This window comes from Leopardus geoffroyi, chromosome D2, assembly GCF_018350155.1.
Source record: "Leopardus geoffroyi isolate Oge1 chromosome D2, O.geoffroyi_Oge1_pat1.0, whole genome shotgun sequence".
Lineage (NCBI taxonomy): Eukaryota > Metazoa > Chordata > Mammalia > Carnivora > Felidae > Leopardus > Leopardus geoffroyi.
The window spans coordinates 43,260,084-43,285,629 of NC_059334.1; the positions used below are offsets into that span (position 1 = coordinate 43,260,084).

The 25,546-nt window shown below is 47.4% G+C and overlaps 2 protein-coding genes across 7 annotated transcripts in view; both read right to left on the reverse strand.

Annotated features, from left to right (window-relative positions):
• Positions 1–483: 483 nt before the first annotated feature.
• On the reverse strand, positions 484–10,397 carry LRIT2 (leucine rich repeat, Ig-like and transmembrane domains 2). Of its 4 annotated transcripts, none has more exons than XM_045437882.1 (3): positions 10,293–10,397; positions 5,140–5,921; positions 484–3,410 (listed from the first exon to the last, which is right to left on the reverse strand). In XM_045437882.1, the coding sequence occupies exons 1-3, from the start codon at positions 10,307–10,309 to the stop codon at positions 2,650–2,652; spliced, it is 1,560 nt and encodes a 519-aa protein (XP_045293838.1). In that variant the 5' UTR covers positions 10,310–10,397; the 3' UTR covers positions 484–2,649. The 4 variants fall into 4 exon arrangements, with proteins under 4 accessions (XP_045293838.1, XP_045293839.1, XP_045293837.1 ...); XM_045437883.1 differs by lacking the exon at positions 10,293–10,397 and adding an exon at positions 10,136–10,247; XM_045437881.1 differs by lacking the exon at positions 10,293–10,397 and adding an exon at positions 6,198–6,356.
• LRIT1 (leucine rich repeat, Ig-like and transmembrane domains 1) overlaps positions 9,466–25,546 on the reverse strand; it is a 50,040-nt gene continuing 33,959 nt past the window's right edge. The window contains exons 1-4 of one of the 3 annotated variants that reach the window (XM_045437878.1): positions 22,945–23,141; positions 18,992–19,458; positions 14,371–14,676; positions 9,466–13,149 (exon numbers count right to left, since the gene is read on the reverse strand). In XM_045437878.1, the coding sequence (XP_045293834.1) occupies positions 12,185–13,149; positions 14,371–14,676; positions 18,992–19,458; positions 22,945–23,066 (1,860 nt within the window). In that variant the 5' untranslated portion in view covers positions 23,067–23,141 and the 3' untranslated portion in view covers positions 9,466–12,184. Of the gene's footprint in view, positions 13,150–14,370; positions 14,677–18,991; positions 19,459–22,944; positions 23,142–25,546 lie in introns of those variants that run through there. The other 2 variants (XM_045437879.1, XM_045437880.1) reach the window with 2 other exon arrangements.

Here is a 25,546-nt window from a genome sequence, read left to right on the forward strand (position 1 = left end):
TTTTAATAACACATGTTCTGAGCATCCTGTCGGTGCCAGGCCGGGTATTAGGTGTACAGGCTCCAACATACCAGAAGAAAGGAAGAAAAAAGAAAAAGGACAAAATCCCTTCCTCAGGTTGACAATAGCAGATGCCTGGGGCCAGCAAAGGCTTCATTCCAAAAGTAAGTCACCCTGCTTACAAATGACTTCTGATCCAAAGGCACTCACCTTAAAATTACTTGGCCTAAGCTCGAAATTGATAATATTCCCAAGAGCATAACAAATGAATCTGAAACGATAGCATCTTTTAAACATTAAACAGAAAAGAACACTAGTTAAACATTAATTGAACAGAATGTGAAGGGTATTAGCATAGATATTGTATTATTACATATATATTTATACATACACACACACGCATAATCCTAGTAAGATCTGATGTTCCAAATGGCCCAGTCTGTATATTGAGTCACGTTGAAAGAGAACACAGACGGACATGGATGCTTTCAATGGTGTTAATGTTTATTGTGATGACATTTATTGTGTGCCAGACATTGTTCTGAGAGCTTTCCATGTGAAAAGTCATTAACCATTGGGAAATACTACCCCTATGAGGTAGGTAGTATTATTATTCCCATTTTACAAATGAGGACAGTAACGCACAGAAAAAGAGAGTAACTTGCGTAACGTCACAAAGCCGGTAAGAATTTAAGCCCAGGAAACTGAGTTCCATGGTCTGTGCCTTAACGTGTCCCTCTTCTGCTGTCACATAGCCTGATCGATCTGAATAATATGCATCTTTACCCTCGGAATTTTTAAAAGGTCTCTTTAAGGGTGTTAAACTAATCAGATTCCCAGAAATCCTCTCTAGACCTTGTTCCCTCTGCCTAAATTTCCATGTTCATAGGAGTGGCTGAATGAACACTGGCCCTGCTCACTGAGGTACTCCTGATTCTCACTGCTGTATTATACTTGTCCTCCATGGCCTCTTTTCCCTTCCTGTCCCTTCTGTCCCGTGCCTGCCATGAAGCTTTCTTTGCTAGGAGTGGAGGCCAGAACACCTACTGCTGCCTTCATGGTAGCCCCAGGCTCCTTCATAATTGCTGTACCCTCCAAGACCTGTGGACAGCCTCTGATGCTGTTGGAAGAAAACACACAGAGGCCAACAGAAGTACAAGCCCTTGCCTTTTGCTCTGACCACTTGTCTTCAAAATTTATCACGGGAAATTTCTCATGAACAAATTCTCTTCTGCATTACATGTATGAATGTGTTGTTTATATACATATGTATATATAACTATATATGCACATATATAATTTTAAAATATATGTTCTTAGGTGTGATAATGTCTTTGTAGTTATGTTTTTTGAAGGCTTGGAGGAAGTGATACTCGAAATGGACCTGGAAGAAAGAGTAAGAATTGGTGGGGAAGGTGGGAAGGAGGGAGGAAATATTTCTAGGGATGTCATAGGGAGGCCAGTTTATACTCAACAGGCTCCAGGGGATTTTCCTGTGGCTAGTGGAAAAGCTGCAAAAGACAGATGTGGGTTCAAACCCTGGGAAAGATTAGCAACAGCAGGGCTGCCCGGAGGGACAATGAGCTATCTCTGGGGTTCACGGGGAACCCTCTACCCCACGTACACCCAGATAAGAGGAGACAATCAGCTCTCAGGGCTTTAACAGGAGAGCTTGAAACAATAGGGGGAGGGAGTGGGGGTTATGTCATCACTTATGTAGCAAACATTTGTTGTGCTCAGCGCTGAGATGCTAGGGACACGGGGCTAAAAAAACAAGCCTGAAACTCAGGATGTCACAGACTAGGTACAAATCGGGATTCTGTAGCCTCCCTTTGTAAATGATAACAATAATAATAATTATATAGTCATATGATTTTTATATAGGTTCTATTCCTTCTGGGAATACAACTCTACTTTCTAACAACCACTGGAGCATGAGCCTTGGGCTACAGCCAGTTTCCTGTTCCTCAGTGCTGATGGCCCCAGGCTCTCACGAACACCAAAGGACTGGTCACAGGAGCACAGACACCCGCAAATAGAGAGTCACATCACCCACCGGGCTCTCACTGCCCCAAAGGGCAGATCTTTGGAATATCAAACCTATGTGATCTCATTGGGAGTTTTCCAGTAAGAGGAAGAATAATACTTTCTGAACAATGGAAGACACAAGAATATTGCAAAACAGACATTTAGAGGAAACAATGGCATTCGAGCTCCCGTCAGGGGGTGCCTCCACCAGCAGCTAGATGGGTGATGGTACACAAGTAACTTTCTGGGCTTCAGCTTCTTCACCTGTAAAAAAAAAGGGGGGGGGGTAGAATTCTACCTTTCTCCAGTAGGATAACACATGTGAAATGTTATGTGTAAATGTTACAGAGCTATATATATGGAAAGAGTAACATTTATTGATTTCCAGTCACCATGTATAATAAGGTAACTATTTGGACAGGACAAAGCTCCATTGCCATCCCTTCTGTGAAGAATTGTGTCTACCTGATCATTTTGTCAAGTTCGGTGCCTGGAACAGAGTAGGTGCTCAATAAATACTATTGAATGAATGGGTCAAGCCAAGTAGAGTTGCCACAGAGGGTGGGTTTAGGGATTAAAGGACCATGCTTCCCCCCACCCCCTGCCCCCAGCCTGAGCTGTTCAGCTCCTGTCTTCCTCTCCATCTTTCTCTTCATCTCCTTCATCGTCTCTGTGCCCCAGGCGGTCCTCACAGACAGCTATGTGCTCTCTATAGGAGCAGTCCCTGTGCTGTGGCACAGCACGGGGGCACCTGGGAGCCTTCCTGCGGTGAGGACAGCAGTGCAGCCCCCACTCCCTGCAGCTGCAGGGGGCCTGGGCTGCCCAGACGTAGGCGCCCACAGGCACCGCCAGCAACACAGCGCACAGGACCACTGTGATGTGCAGGAGGCGCTCCCGTCCCTCCAGCTCGCCATGGTCTCTGCCCGTCACAAAGACCACACACCGGCCCCTGCGTGGGGGCTGGCCCCCCAGGCTGAGGCATGCTTCATACTTTGTGCTGGGAAGGAGGTCATCCACGGCGTACGTGTTGATCCCGGGGCCAATGTGGACCACCTCCTTCTTGAGTGTTTCATCTGATGCAATGTAGAGGGTGAACCATTTCTCCTCAGGGGTGTCAGCCACCGCAAACCACTCCAGCAGAATCCCATGCACTGTCTGCTTGACGACCCTCAGGTCAACATAGGCATTGCCATCCGAGGGGAAAAAGGCAGAATGGGGCACAGACAGGGTCTGGGCAGGCTGGACTTGGAGGGAGATGACAAGGGTGCTCCTGCCGATGGAGTTGGAGGCCACACAGGTGTAATTACCCCTGTCCACCAGGTGGGCAGCAGGTATGACCAGCTCCGACAGAGCGGTATCTTCTGCAGTAGATGAGGTCAACACTGGGTGGGGAGAGAGCAAAACAGTTCCAATAGATATTTCTCTGACAGAAAGCTGGACAGCGTTCAGCAATGCTAATTATTATTATTTTTCTGAGCTGAAGGTGACGATTTATTAAGCATATGTTTGGTGCCAGGTGTTTGCCTCTCAGCACCCCTGTAAGGTAAGTACCCCATTTTTACACATAACAAGTTGAGGATTGGAGTGATTAAGCAACTTGCCCCTTGTGAGAAATGATCAGAGGCAGTGACTGATCTGGAACCTTGCTCTTCTGCCTACGGAGACCACATTGTCAACTTCACTAGCTGCTCCCACCAAACTACCAGAAGCCTCACTGAGCCAACAGCATGGTTTCTGGGAGATCTCTCGCCACCGTGTGATACTGTGAGCTTCAAGAAGGGTCTTTTTTGCCTGCCAGGTAAGAGAGGCTCAGAGTCTGGAGCCAAATGCCTGGGTTCTATCCCTTAATAAGTATATGGTCTTGGACAAGTTGCTAAGATTCTCTTGGCCTCAATTTTCTCATCAGTAAAATGGGATGATAATAGTGTCCTTTATGTAGGTTTGATACTAAGTGCTTAGTGCTAGCTGTTGTTATTACTGAGAGGATACAAATAATATGGTACCAAAGAAACTGACTTCAGAGCATTAAAAAAGACATGCATGCATCTCACGGCTCTTAAAAAAACTACAACAATAAATCCTAAATGTCTCCTTCATTGGTATTTAACCTCAAGCCAATAAGATGTGATCAAAATGATGGGGAAAAATCAACAGTTCAGTTAGTTAGGTATTTTTTAATCTTCCAGTGGTTTTTCACTATGCACAACAAATATCTGGATAACTGACTATATTTCTCAAGTTTTACTCAGATATTTCTAGTTGTCTTCTAGACTTCAGGATATCCCTAGGGAAGCCACCTCTGGCCTGTGATATGTCCCAGTGCTGCAGGGTAGCATTAAAGGTGGTTCCATCTAATGTATGAAAGCAGACCATAGAATTTCAGAAAATGAGAGGCAGGTTTGAATCCCAGTTGTGAGGCCCATGGAGGTCACTTCCTCATCCAGGGTCCCAGTAGTACAACTTTAAGCCGATAAGGTCTGAACAACACAGTGGTGGGAAGTGTAAAATTCAGTCTATATGCAGGAATTTCCAACCTTGCCCAATAGTAAGAATTAGTTGGGGAAAGAAAGAGGGGAGAAGAGGGAACTCTTGTTAATTTACATTATTCTTAGGTCCTCCCCTGGACACAGTAAATCTGAATCTCCAGGGCAGGAGCCTGGAAATCTTATTTCAAACAAATACCCCAGATAAGTCTGCTCCAGCAAATTTAAGAAATAAGTAATAGTCTCTAGAATGAGTCCTAGTCAGAAATTCTATGATTTAAAAATACATAGTATCGTATTTTGCATCTAGAAGACTCTCAGAGAATATATTTGTTCATGTATAATTTTATAATATTTATATAATATGTTAAGCCAGCTCCAATACATATATTTACATATATACATGTATATCCTATAGGGATCTGCATGCAATCACTTAAAATCATGCCAATAGTGGAACTATATCTTGGAAACTTTCCTGTTGTGGTGAGTCTAATTTAAGGCTATCCCAATCTTCCCCACACCTTTATTTCATGATTGACCCAGTTTAGAACCTGTCTACTGAGGATAGGGTTGCTGTAGACCTCAGTCTTCCCCAAGACACATTGAGAGGGTCCATGTGGCTTACCATCAAATTCTCTCCACATGCTCAGAGGATAAGTCCATACAATGGTTGGTGAGGGACTGGCCTGTGCCAGGCATCTCAGGGTCACATTCTGTCCCATCTGGATGGTGACACTGGCATTGGAGGTTGAGATCTGTGGCTTCATGCAAACACTGAGCTCAGTTTCATGAAAAAGCTGCCCTGCTTTGGAGAGAGGGTGTTGGCACACCAGGTAGGAATTCACCAGGATGACCGGAATGCTGTTGGACTTTACAAATTGGACAAGTCCCCTCAGGCGACAGTCACATAGCCAGGGGTTGTCGTGCAGTGCCAGCACCAAACTGGAGTGAATCCTGGCTCCGCAGCCAGGCTGATGGGGTTTCTGGTAGGCCAGCCAGTTCGAGAAGACGCCCTTGGATACAACTGTAAGCCTATTGAAGGATAGGTCAAGGTAGGTCAGATTGACCAAGAACTGAAGAGCCAGCACAGGGAGCACGTCAATCCTGTTGTGTTTGAGATCCAAGACCCTCAGAAGAGGGGTGGCTTGGAATGCTGTCCATGGCACTGAACGAAGTTTGTTCCCCTCCAGTCTCAGCTCTTTCAGTTCTGACAGGTGCTCCAGGGCTCCTAGGTGTATCACAGTGATGTTGTTAAAATTAAGCCAAAGGTATTCCAACGTGCTCATGTTGATGAAGGACCCTTGGGGCAGTTCGAATAAGGGTGAATTTTCAATTCTCAACCGCTTTAACTCTTCAGGAAGTTTCCTTGGGATCATTCCCAAAGAGGTAGACATGCACTGCAGAGCCCTGTACAAGAAACCACAAAATCTTTAAGATGAACATCAGGGAAGTGAGATCAGGTTTATTCTGGCATTAGATGTATGAATTAGAAGAAAAAATGTATATGCTATTCACTTGAAATAAAAGAGACCCATTTTGGTAAAAGTGCACAATTCTCCAAAGTTCAGCACCAACTAGAGATTTGCTGATTTCCTGCCAAATCTAGGCCTGTTCCCACTCCACAACTTCCCCAAATAAAACCCATCCCCTACAACCTTCTGGCATCTTGTTAGCACAGCGCACCTGCCGAAACTGTCCTCTGAGCAGGTACATCCTGATAGACAGGACGGCTGAGCTGCATGTGAATCCAGAAAGACCAGAACTAGCAGGCAATAGTGAGAAACTGAAGCCATATTCCTCTGTAAGAAACTACCTTGCAAGTTTTGAGTAAGTATAGTCCAAGCTTCCGAGTGGCAAATCCTATTATTGGTAATCCATGGTGATGTAGGTCAGCACAGCAGTGGCAAAGTCCCTGGATGCTCTGAGGTCTGTTATGGCCCAGATCACAAGCTCAATAAGAACTCATGAAGAGAGAGCTATGTGTCTTAACTAAGGTCACAAAATTTATCCTTTTTCTAGTTCTCAAGTCTAGAAAGCAAACTCTAAGCCAGTTGTCCTATTCAGCAATGATACTGTCTTCCCTCAGTTTCTTACAAAAAGATCCAAGAAACCAGCAAGTAATACTATCCTGAGCACTATGGTTCAAGTTATTTGGCCAGAATCCATCCAATACTTCATCACAATTGGCTCCTGAAAGCTAGAATTTTCAACAACTCTCTAGAAGTGAATGCATGGTGGGTAACAAAGATGTGACCACTCCTATCTCTGGCTTTCTCTCCACACCTGGTGTGATGGATTCATTCCTCTACTGTATTAAGGCAGCTGTTCTTGCCACTTGGATGACCAGAGTCAGAGAAGCATCATGATGCAGAGGTTAAACCACAAGATTGTGTTTTCTGATTAAACCAAAGTGTGTTTCTTATCCTGGATCCTGAATGCTGTGTATGCCACATGATAAAGGCTTACATTTTAAGGTGAGATATATGTGATTTGGGGTACTTCGTCACTCTGTAATCATTCAACAAATATTGGCCACGTGCTCTAAACCACACAATTTCTAGGTGTCAGGAATTCACTGGTGGACAAAACTTCATAGACCCTGTGGGGTCTTCTCTCTAGCTTATGCTTCCTTGTCTTGAGATCTTTGGAAAGTCACTAAGCTCCATGAATCTCAGTTTCTCCTCTGAAAAATAGGGAGATTAATAAACACGTCATAACATTTCTAGGAAAATTTGAGGTTATATAGAATAAAGTACCTAACATACAGTAGATATATTGATTCCCTTCCCACACCAACAGACTCTTGAAAAGCAGAAAAGTCTACTTCCCTATTACTTGGGGTATTTCCTGGTGAATATTGAAATTCCATGAGTTCCCTTAAGACTCATGATATACATCATACCCTACAAAAGGCCTCAAGGAAGAAAATCCGCTTAGCAGTTAACCAGTGAGGGGGGAAATGGGTCACCAACTAAGCTGATTACACTCCAGGCTTTCTATCCAAGCCAGATATATTTGCTTGAGTTTTTTGTCTAGCTCTACAATCTGGATAGATCTCTGAAGTTCCTCTCAAGGTAGAAATCAAAACAAAGAGAGTGATATGGGTGCAAAACTTGTGCTAGACATGGAGATGTGCTGCCTAGAGCCCCTTCAAGGAATAAGTTGATGCTCAGCTGCAAGGATTGCTTGCATGAGGTCATGCCCTTCCCAAAGCAAACCACATATAGCAACTGAGGGTGGGGTGCCCAAGGGCCCAGCCAATTTGGCCTGATGGCAGACAATTCTGATTCTCACTCAAGAGAACTTGTACCAGGTTGGCCAAGATTTTTTCAAGCTTGCTTTTTGAAAAAAAAAAATGTGATTCAATTCACTGCATTACAACCCACTAGTGAATTCTTTTCTCACCTCAAAATGTAAGGGCCGAAAGAAATCTTCATCCCCCACAATTTCTTCCCTGTTCATCCCATGCTATCCTCTTCAAATGAATCCAGCTGAACCTAACTTTCCAGTGGTTTGATGAAAGCTTGAGAAGAGTATCCCCTGGCATGTCATTTCTGGACTCATGCAGGCCACTTCTGCACTGCTCCTTCTCCTCTCCTGACCCCTTCATCTCCTGGTTTCCTTATTTGGCATATGGGCACAGGGAACACCTATGTTTTCAGTTAAGGCAAGAGACTGGGGCAATTAAAGCTGGGTTATGTCATATACCTTAAATAACTAGTGGTTAAGTGGTATCCCTAAAACTCAAGAGAATTAACCACAAGGGGAAGGAGTTTGAGAATATGACACCCTCATCTCCCTTCCAGTAGGATGTGTTCAGGAACTTGGCTGTTAGAATTATTAGTAGAGATAGTCATGAGAGAAGAGACATTCTGTTTATGAAATAATTAGATATAAATAGCCTCTGTGTGGTGGCTCCCTGGCTAGTCTTAATAGAACCTTAATAAGAGAGTTTTCTATCTATTCATTTGGAAAATGGCACCCTGATGTTAGTAGAACTTTGGGATGGCTCAGACAGAGAACTAGGTGACATATCCAGAAGCAGACATGCTGTTTTCCCTCTTTTCAAGCTAGTGCTCTCTCTCAGTCTTCCATCTGCTGCCAGCCCCATCTGAGATGTCTTCCTGGCTACCCATGCTAATGGCATGCCTGTGATGGACATACAAATGACTACATTCCCAAGCTCCCTTGAATAGGTGGGCTTTCCAACTAAAATTCTGGTTAATGGCATTTTAGAGGAAATAATGTTTTAAAAGCCCCTACATGATTCTCCAGGTTCTCTTCTCCCTTGTTACAGCAAGTGTTAACATTCCAGGTGGTGGAGTCTTCATTAGCCTGGGCCCCTGAGTGAATAAATGAAGCAGAGCCTACCCTCCATCCACATTTACCACAGACTGAAGAGACTCTGTAAAGGCAGGGATAAACCTTTCTATATTAAGCCACTGAAATTTGGGAATTGTTAGCATAGCATAAGCCTAACCTATCCTGACTACAATACCTTTGCAATCAAATAACATGTTCAAGTACTCTTAAGTTTGTTTTTGTCTCCACTGGATTATATGATAGTTAAAGCAAACATTTCCAGCTCTAGGATCTTTAAAGGCACTGGTCACTGAGTAATTTCAATACCCTACATCAACTTTCTAGGATACAATTTCTGTTACTTGCCTTTTATACCTTGCAACTTACACATGCTACTTGAGATAAGTGGCATTGGACATACGCCCTGCTTAGGTTAAAAGAAATATAATTATGTTGTAGTTAGAAAAAGACATGATGGAGATGCCACAATCTCATTCAACCTCCAAACAAGGCTTCCAAGGATACCATGCTGTGGGACCACCCTGGTGTAGGTTGGTCTTCATTACTGGGAGACAAGAAATTATTTTCCCTGCCCTCTAAAAGGTTTTCAGGGACCAACTTATACTAATCAGACTCATATACCAAAAGATCAATATATAAACCAGACATCATTTTATTTTTTAGAGCGGGAATTAATTTTTTTCCAGTTATGTGAATATTTATGAGCATAATCCAGGATGGTTCCCCTCTACAAGAACAAACCAGGGAAGACAGAACACACAAAGGAAGACTGACAAGATGGAAATTGGGAGGCTGACTATCTTTGGAGTCATTCCATCCAGACCCACTAAAGCAGGTCTTAATGAATTATTGAAAAGTTTGAATTCTCTCTCTCTCTCTCTCTCTCTCTCTCACACACACACACACACATTCACATGATGTTGAATAAATGCTAACAAATTCTTGCTTTCAAGTTCCTGAATTTTCTTCAAACAAGGTTTAATAAAACTGACTGGATGTTTATTGTCTTTGGGCCAATAATTTTTCAATCTTAATTGGCCCAGCCAATCATTTAGAGAAAACATCTTAATCATTTCAATAGATGGCTGCTTTCATCCACTTAATTTGTTCTGATTTAGGGAGTGCCTATCAATCTCATATATCAAACAATCAGAATTGAGTCTTGGGTCCCAATAGCAGAAATGTCTTAATGAATCTACGTTGGGGTTTGGAAAGCTACAGCCTGAGAGCCAAATCCAGCCTGCCACTTGTTTTTGTAAATAACATTTTATTGGAACACATCCATGCCCATAACTTACATATTGTCTGTGGCTGCTTTCACACTCCATCAGAAGAGCTGAGTAGTAGTGACAGAGCCTAAAATATTTACTATCTGGCTTTCTTTACAGAATATGTTTGTTGACCCATGCTGTAGACAATGGTTTTGTCATCTTCCAACCAAATAATTTCTCTTACCAATGGCTATGGCCCATAAGTTATAGTCAGATGTACCCTCCGAGTGATGGGCAGAAAATATCCACATATGGAAATTCCATACTCATGTGTACTGGTGGTCTTATGGTTCCTACAGTTTTCAGTGACTTGAAAAAATCCATTCCCATAATGAACTTGCTGTAGATCACGTTGTAGGGATCAACACTGAATAGTGACCTTCAGCTTGGCCAGAAAGTTATCAAAGACTTAGATCCTCCAAGAAAATTGATCACTACCCTCTACAAATCAGTCAACTCTTTGGGCTTCAGTTTTTTCATCTGTAAAATCAAGCAGCTCATCCTCCATAATGGGTTGTTGTAAAAATCAAATAAGAGAAGGCAAGGAAATATGTTGTAAGGTCAGATGTTGTAAGGTCTTTTGTAAATGTGAGAGGGAGTACAGTAACTTTAGGCGATACCAGCAGGATAGTTCCCTGGGATTGCTTGCTGTACCCAAACTTTCTCCGTTGTTGTCTAAAGGCCTTGGCACCAAACACCCTGAATGCTCCCCTTATGAAAGTCCGGTCTTGTAGACAAGACACAACATTGACCCTTCTGCTGGAAACATTCATCTTCACCTGTTCACAGAGGTGTCTCAGAGGCTTCCCAACTTGAAGCAAACTGAACAGGAATCCCACCTTGAAGTGGCCTACTGAGTAACTGGGAAAGCCCTGAGACACCCTCAGGAATGCAGGTAATGTCAGTAATCCTAACAAAGACTGCTACATGGGAACAGAGGTGAGCTGTGTGCCAGACAGCATTGGGTGTACTGTGTCGCCCACTACGGAGGGTCTCTCAGATTCCTCCAGCCTGACATCTGAGAGTAAATGAGCAGTGGTCTCTTGGGCATCATCCAAATCAAATTTATTGCAATTCACTGAATTTATTGAAATCAAATGATTATCTCTAGGCAGAATGGCACCCAGAAAAAAAAAGGTTAGAATCCCTAAGTGTACACAGTGAGGGCACAGCGTGTGTGTGTGTGTGTGTGTGTGTGTGTGTGTGACTATACACATTTGGCTAATGCATCAAGGGACTGCGTGTGTGAGTGCCTATGAGTTAGCATAAATGTAATCAAGATGCAGAAGAGGGGCATGGTAAGGACTGTCAACCCTGGAACCAACTGCCTGATCCTGACTCCAGAACTGCCACCTTCTAGTTGTGTGTACATTGTGGGCAATATAGTGGATTAGATCACGGCTCGGCAAACTATTTCCTGCCCCCCATCACCTCCCTGGCAGAGCTGTCCTTTGATGCCACATGAAAGTTGGGTTTGGCCATGGGACTTAGCTTTGGCAGAGAGAATACGGGCAGAAATGGCAATGTGCCAGCTCTAAAGCCAAGCAATTAAGAGACATTGCCTATTTTTGTTCATTCCTCTGATATCATCTGACCTCTCCGAGAAAGAAGACTGCCCCAAGTAGCCACTGACTCTTCATCCTGGGCCCCAAATAGAACTCATGAAGCAGAGACACCCTGGTCAACCCACAGACCTGTAGGTTGGGTGAAAATAGTGCCTGTTGCTGCATACCCCTGAGATTTTGCTTTTATTTGTTACATGGGAAAAACTGACTGATACAAGCAAGTCGGTTAATCCCCGTTTCTTCTCCAGGAAAATGGGAGGGCCTTCTGCAAAGGGTTGTTATAAGAATTAAACAAGTCAGTGTATGTAAAGCACTTAGAACACTTCCTGGCACATAGTAAGTGCTTAATAAGTGTTAGCTGCTGTCACTGTGTGCACACGTATGAGTAAGCAGGAACCCAAGTGGGCAAGAGTGGGTGAGTGTGGGCTCAGGTGTCAGAGTAAGCAGGTGAGAGTGGAAGACAGAAAGTGGACGTGGCAGGTGTGTGGGCACCTGGAGGGGAGCACCCCCCTCAGCAGAAGTACTCATTGATCCGTCTGCCCCCCCTGCCCACCAAGACCTGAGAGTCCAGGCTGGAACGGGCCGAGAGGAGCCTGTCGGCCTCACTGAGGCTGTGCTGGGACAGCTCCTCAGAGCCATCCTCGCTGTGGCCCAGCCTCTCCAGGTTGACGTAGGCCTCGGCGGAGCCCCCAGAACGGCACTTCCGGCAGCGCCTTCGCAGAGCACCGCAGCAGACAAGCAGGGTGAGGGGCAGGGCGATGACAACAGCCACGCTGATCACCACCACATTGATGAGCCGCTGGGTGGCCTCGGCGTCTACCACCTCGTCCGTGGAGAAGATGACACACTGCTCCTTCTGGGGCACCAGGTCCCGCACACAGACACACGCCACATACTTGGTCTTGGGCACCAGCCCACGGATGGTGATGCTGGTCTTTCCAGGCGGCACAACCACCCTCCGCATGCTGCGCTGCCCAAAGACGGCATAGAGGACACTGAAGGTAGTTATGCTCCCAGCCTGGGGGGCCTTCCACACCAAGGTCACACTCTGGTAAGTGTCTCCCACCACCTTGAGAGACCTCACCATCTGGGTCTCCTGGCGTCCCGCCTGCCCGTTCGAGCGTTCTCCTGGGATCCCCATCTGGAAGTGCTGGAGGGTCAGCTCCTCCTTCATGTTGGACACAGGGGGCCCAGTGGCCAGGACAGCAGGTCCAGGAATGTCAGGGACATGCCTGGCCACCATCTTGTTGTACGCGGCAGCTTCCGCCCCCTCACCTGTCCTTGCCCACAGTGCCCCTGGGCTCCCACCGTGTTCTGTGGAAGCCTGGGGCTCAGTGACGGCCAGGGAGATGACAGTCTCAGAGATTCCCAGGAAGTTCTTGGCCTGGCAGATGTAGTCTCCTGAGTCAAGGTGGGACACAGCAGGCAGGCCCAGCAGCGTCCAACTCGTGCCATCGCTGGCAACTTCCTGGTGCACTGAGGGGAAAGAGGCATAAAGCAGGAAAATGAGTGGGCCCATCTGCCCCAAGCTTCCTCCTAGGGTCAAGTTCACGGCCCCTGGACTGTGCATGCTCTTGTATACATAGGAGACCTTGTCATCCTGAGAAACCACTAGAAGTTACTCAACTTTTCTTAGACTAGCCAAGGGGATCAAGATCACCTGGGCTCAAATTTGGGGAGACCTAGGCTCAGGCTGAGTCTCAGGATGATCTGCCTTCTAAATCTGTATTCTTCAGGGCCCTGGAATCCTATAGAACGGACTCCTTAGGGAAGCAGGCTGTGCTCTGTGGGGGAAGGTGGGTCAGGGTGAACACGAGACAGATGCCTAGCTGGAAGCACATTGCCACCCTGCCCAGACACACTGCCACCTCCATCAGAGCGTCTTCGACTTTGTGTTTTACATAATGAAGCTCCTTATACAATGTTTGTTTGTCAATTGATTTCAAACCCACAATCCCAGAGCAACACTCGCCAGCCTAGTTGAAGAAGACCTCGAAGAGAGCTGCGAGGACATGCGGTTTTCTGGTCATGCACTAAGAAACGATCCCTCCTCAACCCCTTGTCTGCACGCAGGTAGGCTGTGACTCTGGTAAACCCCACCATCCTGTACCGGAGATGAACCATCTCTGTCTACACAGCAAAAATAACATGGGAGGCTGTGTGCTGTAGGTCAAGCTTTTAGCCTCTCAGAGTCTGTTGACTTACAAAACAAAAAGGATAACCAGGTTGTTCTTTAAAGTTCAGTGACATTATGCACATAATGTACTTAACACCTAAGGAGCTCAATAGATGGTAACTCATATTATTAATCACTCCTAGTGAAACTGGCTTAACATTCACAACTTGGAAACTTACTATACATATCAAATACACTAAGAGTATCTTCCACCAAAATGGCAGCATTTTGTTCCTCCCAGGGTGGGCCCTGATCAGAGTGTCTTCTGGAATATGTAGGGCAGGCTGACAGCTATTGTCATCATGGAAGCCACTGTCCCATGTTCTATCTGGGCAGAGCCTGTCTACCTCCACTCAGCCACAACAGGAGTAAACAGCTTCGCTCAGCTGACCTCCCTCTCCTTGGCAGACCTGACCTCCCACCAAAGATGCTGACATCCCCACCCTCCCCTGCACCACCCCCCCCCCCGCCCCCACACTCAGTCTGCAATCTCAGCACCACAGTCCCTGTAGCTCACAAACCTGTGCCGTTGAGCGGATACCCGTTGGCTCTCCTCCAGCTCATCTCCGGCCCAGGGACCCCGGTGGCCCCACAACGTAGCAATACTGCACTGCCCAGAGGGGACCTGAGGCTGGCTACCCCTGGACGGATCTCCGGACTCTGGCACTTCCTCAGTTCCAGCTGGCTGAGGGCCACTCCGGCCAGGCTGCGCGGGCTGGCACACTTCAGCCTGGCCTCTATGAAAGCCAGGTTTGGGGCCCAGCCTTCCAGGAAACGGGCTAGGTCATACAGGCGGCAGTCACATACCCAGGGGTTGTCCTGCAGCCCTGCAAGGATGAAAGGGCAAGTAAGAGGTGAACCCTCGACATTCATATCCCCATTCCCAGCCCCCCTGCCCCGTCAGGGAGGACAAGGCATATCCTGAGCTCAGAGTCAGCAGATCTGGCCTCCAGGTCCAGCTCCTTGCCTCTCTAGCTGTGCAACCTTAAGGCTGGTTCTTCAATTTGAATGATAGCAGTACTTCCCTTTCAGGGTTGCTATAGGCATAAATAAAAACAAATCCTGTTAAGCATTTGGGTAAGCCATACAGCATACTGACAAAATTGGCAATTACTACTGCCATTCCTGGACTGACCCTTTCAGGCCACTGGTCAGGCAGCGAGGATTTCAGCAATACCTGCAATATGCCAAAATAAATTTCTCAAAATTCTTTGTGACCCCTGACCCTTGATCCCTGTCCTCTCAGTTCAGTGTGGAACTCTCAGCATCACCCCAGTAAGGAGGGTGGCTCTGACATTGGTCCCTTTGATACAAGCTCAAAAGGGGAGGAGTGAGGAGGACAGGAAGTCAAATCCTATGTCATATCCCCAGCCCTCTTTACTTTAAAATTGGACTTATTTATAAAGATGACAGTAGGTCACTGCACCCACCCTTCTACATCCAAGAACCTTCTACAGATTACAGGCGTATCATGTGTCCTCATACCTAAAGCACGATTCCTTTTTACATGTTTGCATTTCTGAAATACGGAATGAATTCATTTCATGTGGTGTCTTTTTACCCCCAAAGATTGTTATTAAATTTGATAGTATGTCTAATAATCAATGGCATATTATTTATTTGCATGCATATATTTGATATATTTGACTATTTATTTGTATGAATATATTTGATATATTTGGAAGGGGAAATGTAAGGTTTGAGGAGGTCGCATATACATCTGCTTGTACATGCGTGACTCTCAGGTCCTTCTGAACACCAGTTGGGAGGATACCAGTTCCTTCTTTCATCCATCCTCACTCCATCCCTCTCATAACCGCTACCCTGTGTCACTGGTTAAATGCATTTAATGATACATCTGCACCCCAAGAATCATGAGCACCCAGCTCTGGTGGTGAGCTACCTGGCTTTCACCTCTTACAATTGAGCCCCCAAAGAATGAATGCAAATAGCAAAGTTAAATGACAGGGAAACTTTTACCCCTAAGACTGGCAGAAGTTAAATCTTCCAACCATTTAAATTATTAGCCTCATGAGGGAATAGATTTTCATCTATCTTCTTCCCTGCTATGTCCCCAGCACCTAGAACCAAGCTTCCACACTGATAGGCACTCAAATAAACTTGCAGAGTGAACACCTGCATTTGTGGTCTCGCACAGCACAGGTGTGGGGTGAGAATTGGCCCAGCCACTTGGAGACTATTAGACTGATATTAAACTGTCTAATGTGCACACTCCATGACCTATTCCATTTCTCAGTTCCTATTCTAGAGAAACATTTGTCTACATGCACAAGAATGCATTGTCAAGAATGTTCTCTGTATCATCATAGCTGTTAATAAAATAATGGAAACGATCTAAGGGGCCAATAAAGGGAGAATGGCTAAATTAACTGTAGTATAACGATACTATTAAAAACTATGCAGTAGTTTATAAATAATGAAGCTGATCCATTTGTAGCAACTTACAAAGACTTCTAAGACCTATTGTTGAGTGAAGAAGTTAGTGCTGGTTGATATAAACAATATGATATATACAATATGAAACTTTATGTAAAACACAGATAAAATTTCTATGTGTATGTATGTTTATATATGTATGTGTATGTAAATGCATTTTTTTAATTTTATTTTTTATTTTTTTTATTAAAAAAATTTTTTTAATGTTTATTCATTTTTGAAAGACAGAGAGAGACAGAGCACAAGCAGGGGTGGGGTGGTGAGAAAGGGGGACACAGAATCCAAAGCAGGCTCCAGGCTCTGAGCTGTCAGCACCAGGGCCCGACATGGGGCTTGAACTCACGAACCGCGAGATCATGACCTGAGCCGAAGTCGGATGCTCAACAGACTGAGCCACCCAGGTGCCCCATAAATGTATTATTTTTAAGGAGGCTTCACACCCAGTGCAGAGCCCGGCACAGGGCTTGAACTCACAACCCTGAGATCAAGACCTGAGTTGAGATCAAGAGTTGGACGCGTAACTGACTGAGTCACACAGGCACCCCTGCAAATGCATTCAAAAAGAGAACATGCAAATGAACGTAACAGTGGCTACCTGTTAGAAGGGGGAGAAGGATTCAGGATCAGAAGAGGGAACAAAAGGGTCTTTAGCTTTTTCTATAATATTTTAATTTTTTGTAATGTTTTTATTTATTTTTGAGACAGAAAGAGACAGAGCATGAGCAGAGGAGGGGCAGAGAGAGAGGGAGACACAGAATCCGAAGCAGGCTCCAAGCTCTGAGGCTCCAGGACTGTGAGATCATGACCTGAGCTGAAGTTTGACGCTTAACCGACTGAGCCACCCAGGCACCCCAGCCTTTTCTGTAATATTTTAAATGTTTACATATAATCATGTGTGAGTTATGTAATTAAAATTAATATTAATTTTCTGTAATGAATTATGCCACCTGTCACCCTCATGGCTAGGTATGAGCTTTAGGCAGGAAAAGAGATGGTTCACCTGTTAAGACATTGGTTCATTACAAACAAGAAGGAATCAAAGAGAGGGGGTCAGCTAGTATAACCATTCAACTCTGCTTTGGGAAACTGAGTCGCAGGGGGCCTTTTCCTGGCTGCATGACCTGGAAGATCGCTTGTACTTCATTTTCCTTATTTGTAATACTGGGTGAATACCCCTTGCCCTGGCTGCCTGACATGGTCATTGCAGTAAAGTTATCAGATATTTCATACATATGTATGAAATTTATATAGCATGCATATATTGAAAAGGGCATTCAGTTAAGTGTTATTTTCAAATAAACAATTTTTTTCCCTGTGAGTACTATCCTATATATTATCCTTTATCAGATGAGAAAGTCTGCAGAGAGCTGGAATGGGGCTTGCTGTTCCCTGCCCTGTTTGCAGGCAGTGAGGCTTCTAAATATTCCCTCGTTGAGAGACTCTCCTGGGCCTTGGGGCAGGAGCTGCCCCAAACCATTCTGAGACTGCTCCAGCCCCTGGTGCTGGACCCTATATGAGCCAAGGTATGTTCCAGGCACATGCTGCTAGGAGGGCTCTCTTCTGATACTATCCACCCACTCCCCACCACCCACCCTCTGCCACAACTCCCCATCCCCTCACAGGACAGAGGAAAGAGAATCAGTCTATCTGACATGAGCCTTGGGCCCAAACCGCTACTTACTAAACCTCAGGTTGTGTTTGTTCATCTGTAAAACAAAGGACATTATACTTGCACTATCTACCCCCTGGGATATGGTGAGGGTCAAGTTCTGTGAGGGAGCAAGAAAGTTAGGGAAGCTTCAGTGCCACACTAATGCAGATGGCCAGTAAGGACTGACCAGTTAGCAAAGAGTTAGGACCACCTTCGATCCATGTATGTGTACCTAGTGCTTAGAGGAGACTGTCAAGGGGGTGGGGGTGTTCACATGTTTTGAAGATTGTTGGAAGTTGGGTTTCCTGGAAGCAGATTCTGAGATGAACATGTGCAGCATGTTCATTAAGGAGGGAAGGAAGGAAGGAAGGAAGGAAGGAAGGAAGGAAGGAAGGGGGGGACACGGAGCTGAGAAGTGGGCCTGGTGAATCCCTGGGGGACTCGGGAGCTGAAATAACCCATCAGAGTCATGCCAAGCAGCTGGGTCCTTAGACTCCCACCTGACAGGTCTTTGGATAGGGGCTGTGTCCGGAAAGGATGGGTGGCTTTGGGCAAGGCTGCTCTGCAGCTAAGGCTGTCCCTGACAGGGCTGACAGCTGAAGGCCACTGCTGACAGTGCCCTCAAAACCTGGGCAGCCAGCTCTACCTTGACAGGGACCCAGGTGGCACACCACTGTGCCTGCCACATGTACCTACTGTGTGCTAAGAACACTCTTTTACTTGCAACTCCAACCTTTTGAGATAGATGTTATTGCCATTCTCTCTTTACAGAAGGGGAACCAAGGCACAGAGAAGCTAAGCAATTAACCCGGGGACACACAGCTAGTAAGAAGCAGCGCTGGGATTTGAACTGGCAGCAGCTTGAGCTCCAAACCTGCCAGTGTGTGCCTCTCACTCAGTCTTCACTCAGATCCAGAAGGCAGGCGTGATTTCCATTTTTCGGGTAAAGAATCAAGACTCAGAGAGGCTTAATAACTTGCCTAAGACCCGCAGGCTCCCCAAGCTGGCTCCAAGTGAAGGATACGGCCCCTTACCTAGCACCAGCCTGGTGTGGTGGCCGGGAAGGAAGGGCCCGGTCTGCAGGTGAGCCCAGGTGGCCAGCAGCTCCTGCGGGAGCCTCAGCAGCTGGTTGCTGGAGAGGTCGAGGAAGGTGAGGTTCCCCAGGAAGCGCGCGGCCTCGGGCGGCACGGCCGAAAGGCGGTTGGCCTGCAGGTCCAGCAGCCGCAGCTGGGGGGCGTCCCTGAGCGCCGCCCAGGGGAAGGCGGCCAAGCGGTTCCCGGGCAGGCGCAGCTCGCGCAGGCGGCGCAGGCCCCTCAGCATGAGGCCGCTGAGCTCGCTGAGGGCGTTGTAGGGCAGCCACAGCTGCTCCAGGCGGCCCAGCGGCCTGAAGGCCTCTCCGGGCACCTTGCGAATGGCCGTCCGCTCCAGGCGCAGTCTGGAGGTGTCCGGAGGGACGGACGCGGGGGGCAGGGTCATGTCGGGGTCGCTGCACACCACCGTCCTGGTCACAGAAATGGGGGACATTTGAGCGAGGGTCCTGTCGGGTCCGCGATCCTACCCCGCTCCCTCCCGGACCTTCCTTCAGGAGGCCTCCCGGTCTGCACGGGAACCGGGACCGCCAAACCCAGGCTCCAGGCTGAGGTGGGCCCTGGAGTGGTGCCGCGGACGAGCAGACCCTGGATTTCCCTTTGAGGGGTTCTTGCTTTGAGAGCCTTTCGCAGGGGTCCCAGAGGCCATTTGGTCCTGTCCCTGGCTGAAGGACCTCTGTGTCCCCTTACAACTCACACCACCTACAGTGCATTAAGAATGAATGGTATTCATAAATCTTGAGATCATTTTGAGCCCTGCAGCACTGCATATGTGTTAAAAGTGTTCCTTTGTTAAATTATACCTCAGTTTTTGTGATATTATTTATATGACATATAATATATGTAATATCATATCATGCAATTATATATATAAATTGGGCATCAGAAACGAAGCCATACACTCAACTGGGTGCCTCAAGCCTCCCCTGACCCGGAGGGACCACGAGGTGATTAAGATGTTTAAGAGCTAGGACTTGGCCCCTGCAGTTGGATTCATATCTGGGCTCTCTGCTTGCTGGCTGTGTGTCCTTGAGTATATTATATAACTTCTATTTTCCTCAGTTTCCCACAACAGACTCCACCTCCCCGGGGTGGTTTCAGGGTTTAAGTGAGGTCCTGCTGTGTACCAGTTCTGCAGACTTGTCATCTGGAGGCGTGCAATGCTATTTATTGACCACTATCAAAAATTCCTGCATCCCAGCACTGCAAAGCTCCTTGCAGTGATCCCTCTGCCCAGACAGTGACCTCCTAAACTTTGTTCTATTAAGTTTGGCACTAAAACAGAGGATAGGGAGATAAAAAGAAGCAGGCCTTGCCGTCCAAGAACCTACAGTTCAAGGCTGTGTTACGTGCCATCTCGGAGAGAGCAGCACACTCACATAAGGTAAAAAGGGAAAGATTCTCAAGAAGATAAAACTTGGAGGCTAGACCAGAGGGACCCAGCCCTTGTGCAGCCTATTTCATCTAGAGGGCTTCTCCGCTCACACTGGAGCAGGTGGGGGCAGTGGTCACGTTTTGCTTTGCTAGGGGACCTTGTTCTTTTTGTACTGCTCACATCAGGCCTTCCTGATGTAACACACACTCTGCCAGCATCCATCAGTTCAGCCTGAATACTCTATTCGGAGTTGACTGGCTGAACTTGACTTGCTTTTCCTTGTCAGTGGCACAGGGGCTCCCACCCACTCACATTCTTCAGGTATACATGGACGCCCCTACTGAGGGATGGGTGCTGTGGAGATTCAGAAGAATATCACACTCATAGCCCCTGTCCCTATACAATAGCTTACGATCCAGCTAAGGAAGATATCACTGGGGGCAGTGATATTTTCAATGATAATGGAAGTTTGACTGTTGCAAAGAGGAAGGTCTGGATGTAGGAGGGAGGAAGGCAGTTGACCGTAAACATGCCCTGAAATTTATCAAGGGAGGGATCAAAGAAACCACTAAGAAGCCAGCAGGAGCCAACAGCACATCTGGTGGGGCAAACTGGGCATAAAGAACGTGGGAACACTTCTGTCCAGGTGCCCAGACTGGGCCCCCCAAGGAAACCCCAGTATCCACAAGTACCCACAAGTTCATGATCGTGGGAGCGTGAAGCATAGGCAGGTCACCCAGGCTATCCCGATGTAAGGATGGAACCCTCTGACAGTCCCTGGTTGGAGGTGGGCTGAGGAAGGCATCTGGGATGAGGAGGAAGCCTCCGTCTGACTTTGCTATCTGTGCTTGTGGCCATTGGGGACCTCAGGGCCTCCTATAGCCTTTCCTGGCATCGTTGCCCTCATAGGACGCTCCATACAGATGGGCTGGTGCCTATCAGTCATGGGACTGTCAGGCAGGTGGAACTGATGGTAAGAGCTCTGGCTTCAGAGGAAAGATGGCTACTGGCTGACATTAGAGCCCTGGAAACTGACCTTGGAATTTTATTTTCTATCTTAAGGCTAACCTGGTATCACAAGCCCTCCCCTGGTCCCTGCCCATGACAGAATTACCAGTTAAGAAGAGATCTGGAAATGGAACTAAAGCCGTGGGTTCTAGGACCAGGTCTGTCACTGATGCTGTGTGACTCTCAGCCCTGTGCTTTCTGTAAGTAGCAGGAGAGGCTCCTCATCACCCTAGTCACACTGTCCTTGGCCAGAGGCTATTTCCTGGCTGGCTCAGGGCTTAGCCCTGGCTTTTCTTGAGGAGAGAATCCTTACCTCTGATGATCCATATGAATTGGACCATCAGAGACTTGGGTCAAAAACGGAGTTCTTGTTTTTCAGACCACACAGGGTATCCTTTCGTGGTGGTGGTGGGGGGGGGGGGGTGACTCTCCCTTCTTTCCATCCCCTCACACCCGATCAACCCAACACCCATTGCCAGGATCATTGTAAGTGTCACACTGATAACACTGCTGCCCTGATCAGAAATCATCAGTGGCTCCCAGCACCCATCTAAGACAAGGGAGAAAGGGAGAATGGAATTCTAAAATGTTAAAAAGATGGTAGGAAAGGCCCTGAGCCAAGGACTGAAATTCCTAAGCAAGTTGGGAAATGCAATGGTCATTAGTGGATAAGTTGAAGATGTCAGAGAAAAGATAGTCTAAAGACTGCCAAAGAGAAAAGGAGAGGGGGCCATGGTGGGAGAGCAAGGGTCCACAAATCACAGTGGCTTTGGAACATCCCATGGAAGGGAGGAGGAGAGGATGGAGGTGCTCTCAGAGCTTAGGTAGGGCTTGGGGAAAGTCAAAGAAAAGGCTGAGGATATAGGGGTGCTTGCTTGCAATGGAATGGGCACTCCTGGGCTTTTGGAAAGCCCGTAGAAATATGTTGAGGCCGAGGCTCCTGGGGGATGGGCCAGAGGTGCCCCAAAGTGGGAAAAACATGAGGAGGCAGGTGGTCACATTCTGGGTGGGGTGGTAAGAAATACCTGGGCTGTACTGGGTAACCCCAGAAGCTGAGGCAAGAGAATGGAAGAGGCCTGGGAGAAAAGGGGCTAGGGAGATATAGAGAGAATGGTGGAATAGAATGGAAGGAAGGAAGGAAGGAAGGAAGGAAGGAAGGAAGGAAGGAAGAAAGGAGAGGAAAAGAAAGAGGTAACAGAGAGACTTCTCATGCCCTTTGGAGGGTTTCCCTCCACCAGGATCCTGGAGGAGGACTCAGGATGGATCTCCTGGAGTGAGCACACTGTCCCACCCCTGCCCCCACGTGTAAAGAAAGGGACTTGGTACTTCCCATGCCCTGCCGGCTGGAAGACAATGCAAAGCAGACCAGCCCCCTAGGACACTTGGGCCTCAAGGGCCTGGAAGATAGAGGTCTCACCCAGCCATGTTCTGAGGGCCCTGCATACAGCCCTCCCAACCCAGCCAAGCTGCTAGAGGGAAGCGGCGGGCTACCCATCCCACACACCTGGTGACATACCTGGCCTTGCTGCCATCACCCAGGACGTGGAGGCTGCAGCTGCATTGAGAGGGGCAGGAGCCGTGGGCTGGGGGGTGCCCCCAGAGGGCCAGGAGCCAGAGCATGCCCACTGCCACCCTCATGGCTCCTGGCTCCTCTGTAGCCCAGGCAGGGGCCTGTCCCTGGACTGCTCTGTCGTCCCAGCCCAGGAAGCCCAGCAGCTGCCCACTGGCTCATCAGCTCCCCCCACCCCCGCCGCCCCCGCCTGAGGCCATGGGATAAACACAGACAGACTGGGGATTAGGGAGGGGAGCCCTGGCCACAGCACTCAGCCGCTTATTACTCCTGGAATCACCCAGTCCTAAGGGAGAGGGTGGAGGATCGTCTTCCGTGGCAACAGCCCCAGACCCAGAGAGGCCAGGGTGTGGCAAGGTGAGGCAAGTGGGCAGCCACCCAGGGGCAAGTGGCTCCTGCACTGGCCAGCTTGGCTGTCCACCTGCAAAGTCACCTCATGCCAGCTAGGCTGTGGGCTACATGGACCCTGCCGGGGTGCCTGGGCTCAGAGAGGATGAAGACAGACCTGGCCTCTGATGAAGGCCATTGGAAATTGTCTCCTGTGACACTGTTTTATAGGGGAAAAGCAATGAGATGAAGGTGATAAAGACACTAGAAAGAGACCAAACTCAAGGACCAGGCCAGCCTGGGTTCAAATCCCAGCTCTTCCATTTATAGGCTGTGACCCTGGATAAGTTACACAGTCTCTCTTGGACTGTGTATCCTCCTCATTTGAAAAAGGGAAGTAATGTTACTCTAATCAGGGTGTTTATGAAAATTAAACCACCCAAGTTTCCCAGATTTTGATGGCCTGTGGTAATAGAAGCTCCCTCCTAAGTAGTAAGCCCACAATTTCACTGGCACTTAAAGTCACATGCTCTTAAAGGAATTGGAAAGATTAGGATACTTGATATGTTTGACCCCCAGGCTCTGCTCTCTGGTCCAGCATGCCCTACCTAGCTCCTTCAGCTTTTCCAGAAGGTTCCCTAGTGCCTGGTGCCTATAGACATAGGCAGACCTAGACCAGTGAGGTGTGACCAAGGCAGATACCTAGGGCCCCAGCGCACACATGAAATGCCTAGCTCTGTGCCAGGCCAGTTTTGACAATCTTGGCTTCTAGGAAATGTTGGTTCCCATCTCTTCCTCTCTTCCAATCCATTGGTTTTCTCAATGCTTGCCACCTGTCCCTCCTCCTCCCCAAGCCAAAAAGGGGGACCATTCCCACATCTCTGCCTTTTCCTCCTTCTGTTGGAGATGCCTTCTCATCTCTGTTTGGCCTAATCGAGCTCTGGTCTTGATTCCTGGCCCTATCCTGCTTTCCCGTCTCCCTTGAAGTCTTCTGCAGTCTTGCAGGCATGAAAAAAACTTGACACATGTATGAACCAGTAATGCAAGGTAGAAATTAGGAAAAGGGGTAACCGTTTATCAAGAAAGTTTTCCAAGAGGATGTGGGCAAGCACTGTGAGGTGGTTAGGCTTGATTAGATGGGGGTGGGGTCCAACGGAGGAAAGGCATGGGAAAAGAATGAGCCGCTTGACCCGGATCCCAGGGGACAGGAGACCAGGCTTCTGTTTCAGCTGAACTCACAAATTACTATATGACCTCAGGTCAATTCTAAACTGCTTTGAGCCTGTTCCCTCACATGAAATGCAAAGGATGATGGTATCTAGTTCATGGAATTGCTGTAGGAGTCATCATAAGGTCAGTTAGCATAGTGCCTGGCTCTTAGTGGGGTCTCAACATTAACTATATTGCTGATAGAGTTCTGGACCTTGGTTTCTTTATCAGAAAAGGAGTTAAATCGGGGCGCCTGGGTGGCGCAGTTGGTTAAGCGTCCGACTTCAGCCAGGTCACGATCTCGCGGTCCGTGAGTTCGAGCCCCGCGTCGGGCTCTGGGCTGATGGCTCAGAGCCTGGAGCCTGTTTCCGATTCTGTGTCTCCCTCTCTCTCTGCCCCTGCCCCGTTCATGCTCTGTCTCTCTCTGTCCCAAAAATAAATAAAAACGTTGAAAAAAAAAAATTTAGAAAAGGAGTTAAATCACTCTAGACTAGTGTTTCCAAATGTTACACAATTGGCCAGTGTAACTTGATAACAGGACCTCATTGTAGAAGCCAAAGCTCTTAGCGGGGTCCTGGGCCACTAGGACAGCAGTCCCTCTGTCCCAAGCTAATGCCTTTGGGAGATTTTTATGCTTCTATAGTTTAAATGCCTTGTGGGAGTTGGGCAGTGCAGCCTGGAGGCCATATCCATGATGTATTTTTCTGAGACTTAGAAAGGATATTTCCATTGCAAAGAAGGAAACTGAGAAGACCCCAATGGTCCCACCCCAGTCCTGATAGCTGGTTAATGTCAGGTTCTGAAACACGATCTCAGTCTCTAGTCCCAGTTGGGATTCTTTCTGTGACAACGGCTGACCTGCCAAGCATCATCCTTTTCCCAGTCGCTTGTGAGCACACGCATGGAAGGACCTGGCTCCTGACCCAGTCTCAAGCACAGCTGCCACTCAAATCCCTTTTTCTGCTCCCCACCCTTCCCTTGGTTATGCAACTCTTTTCTAATTTGGCTCTCA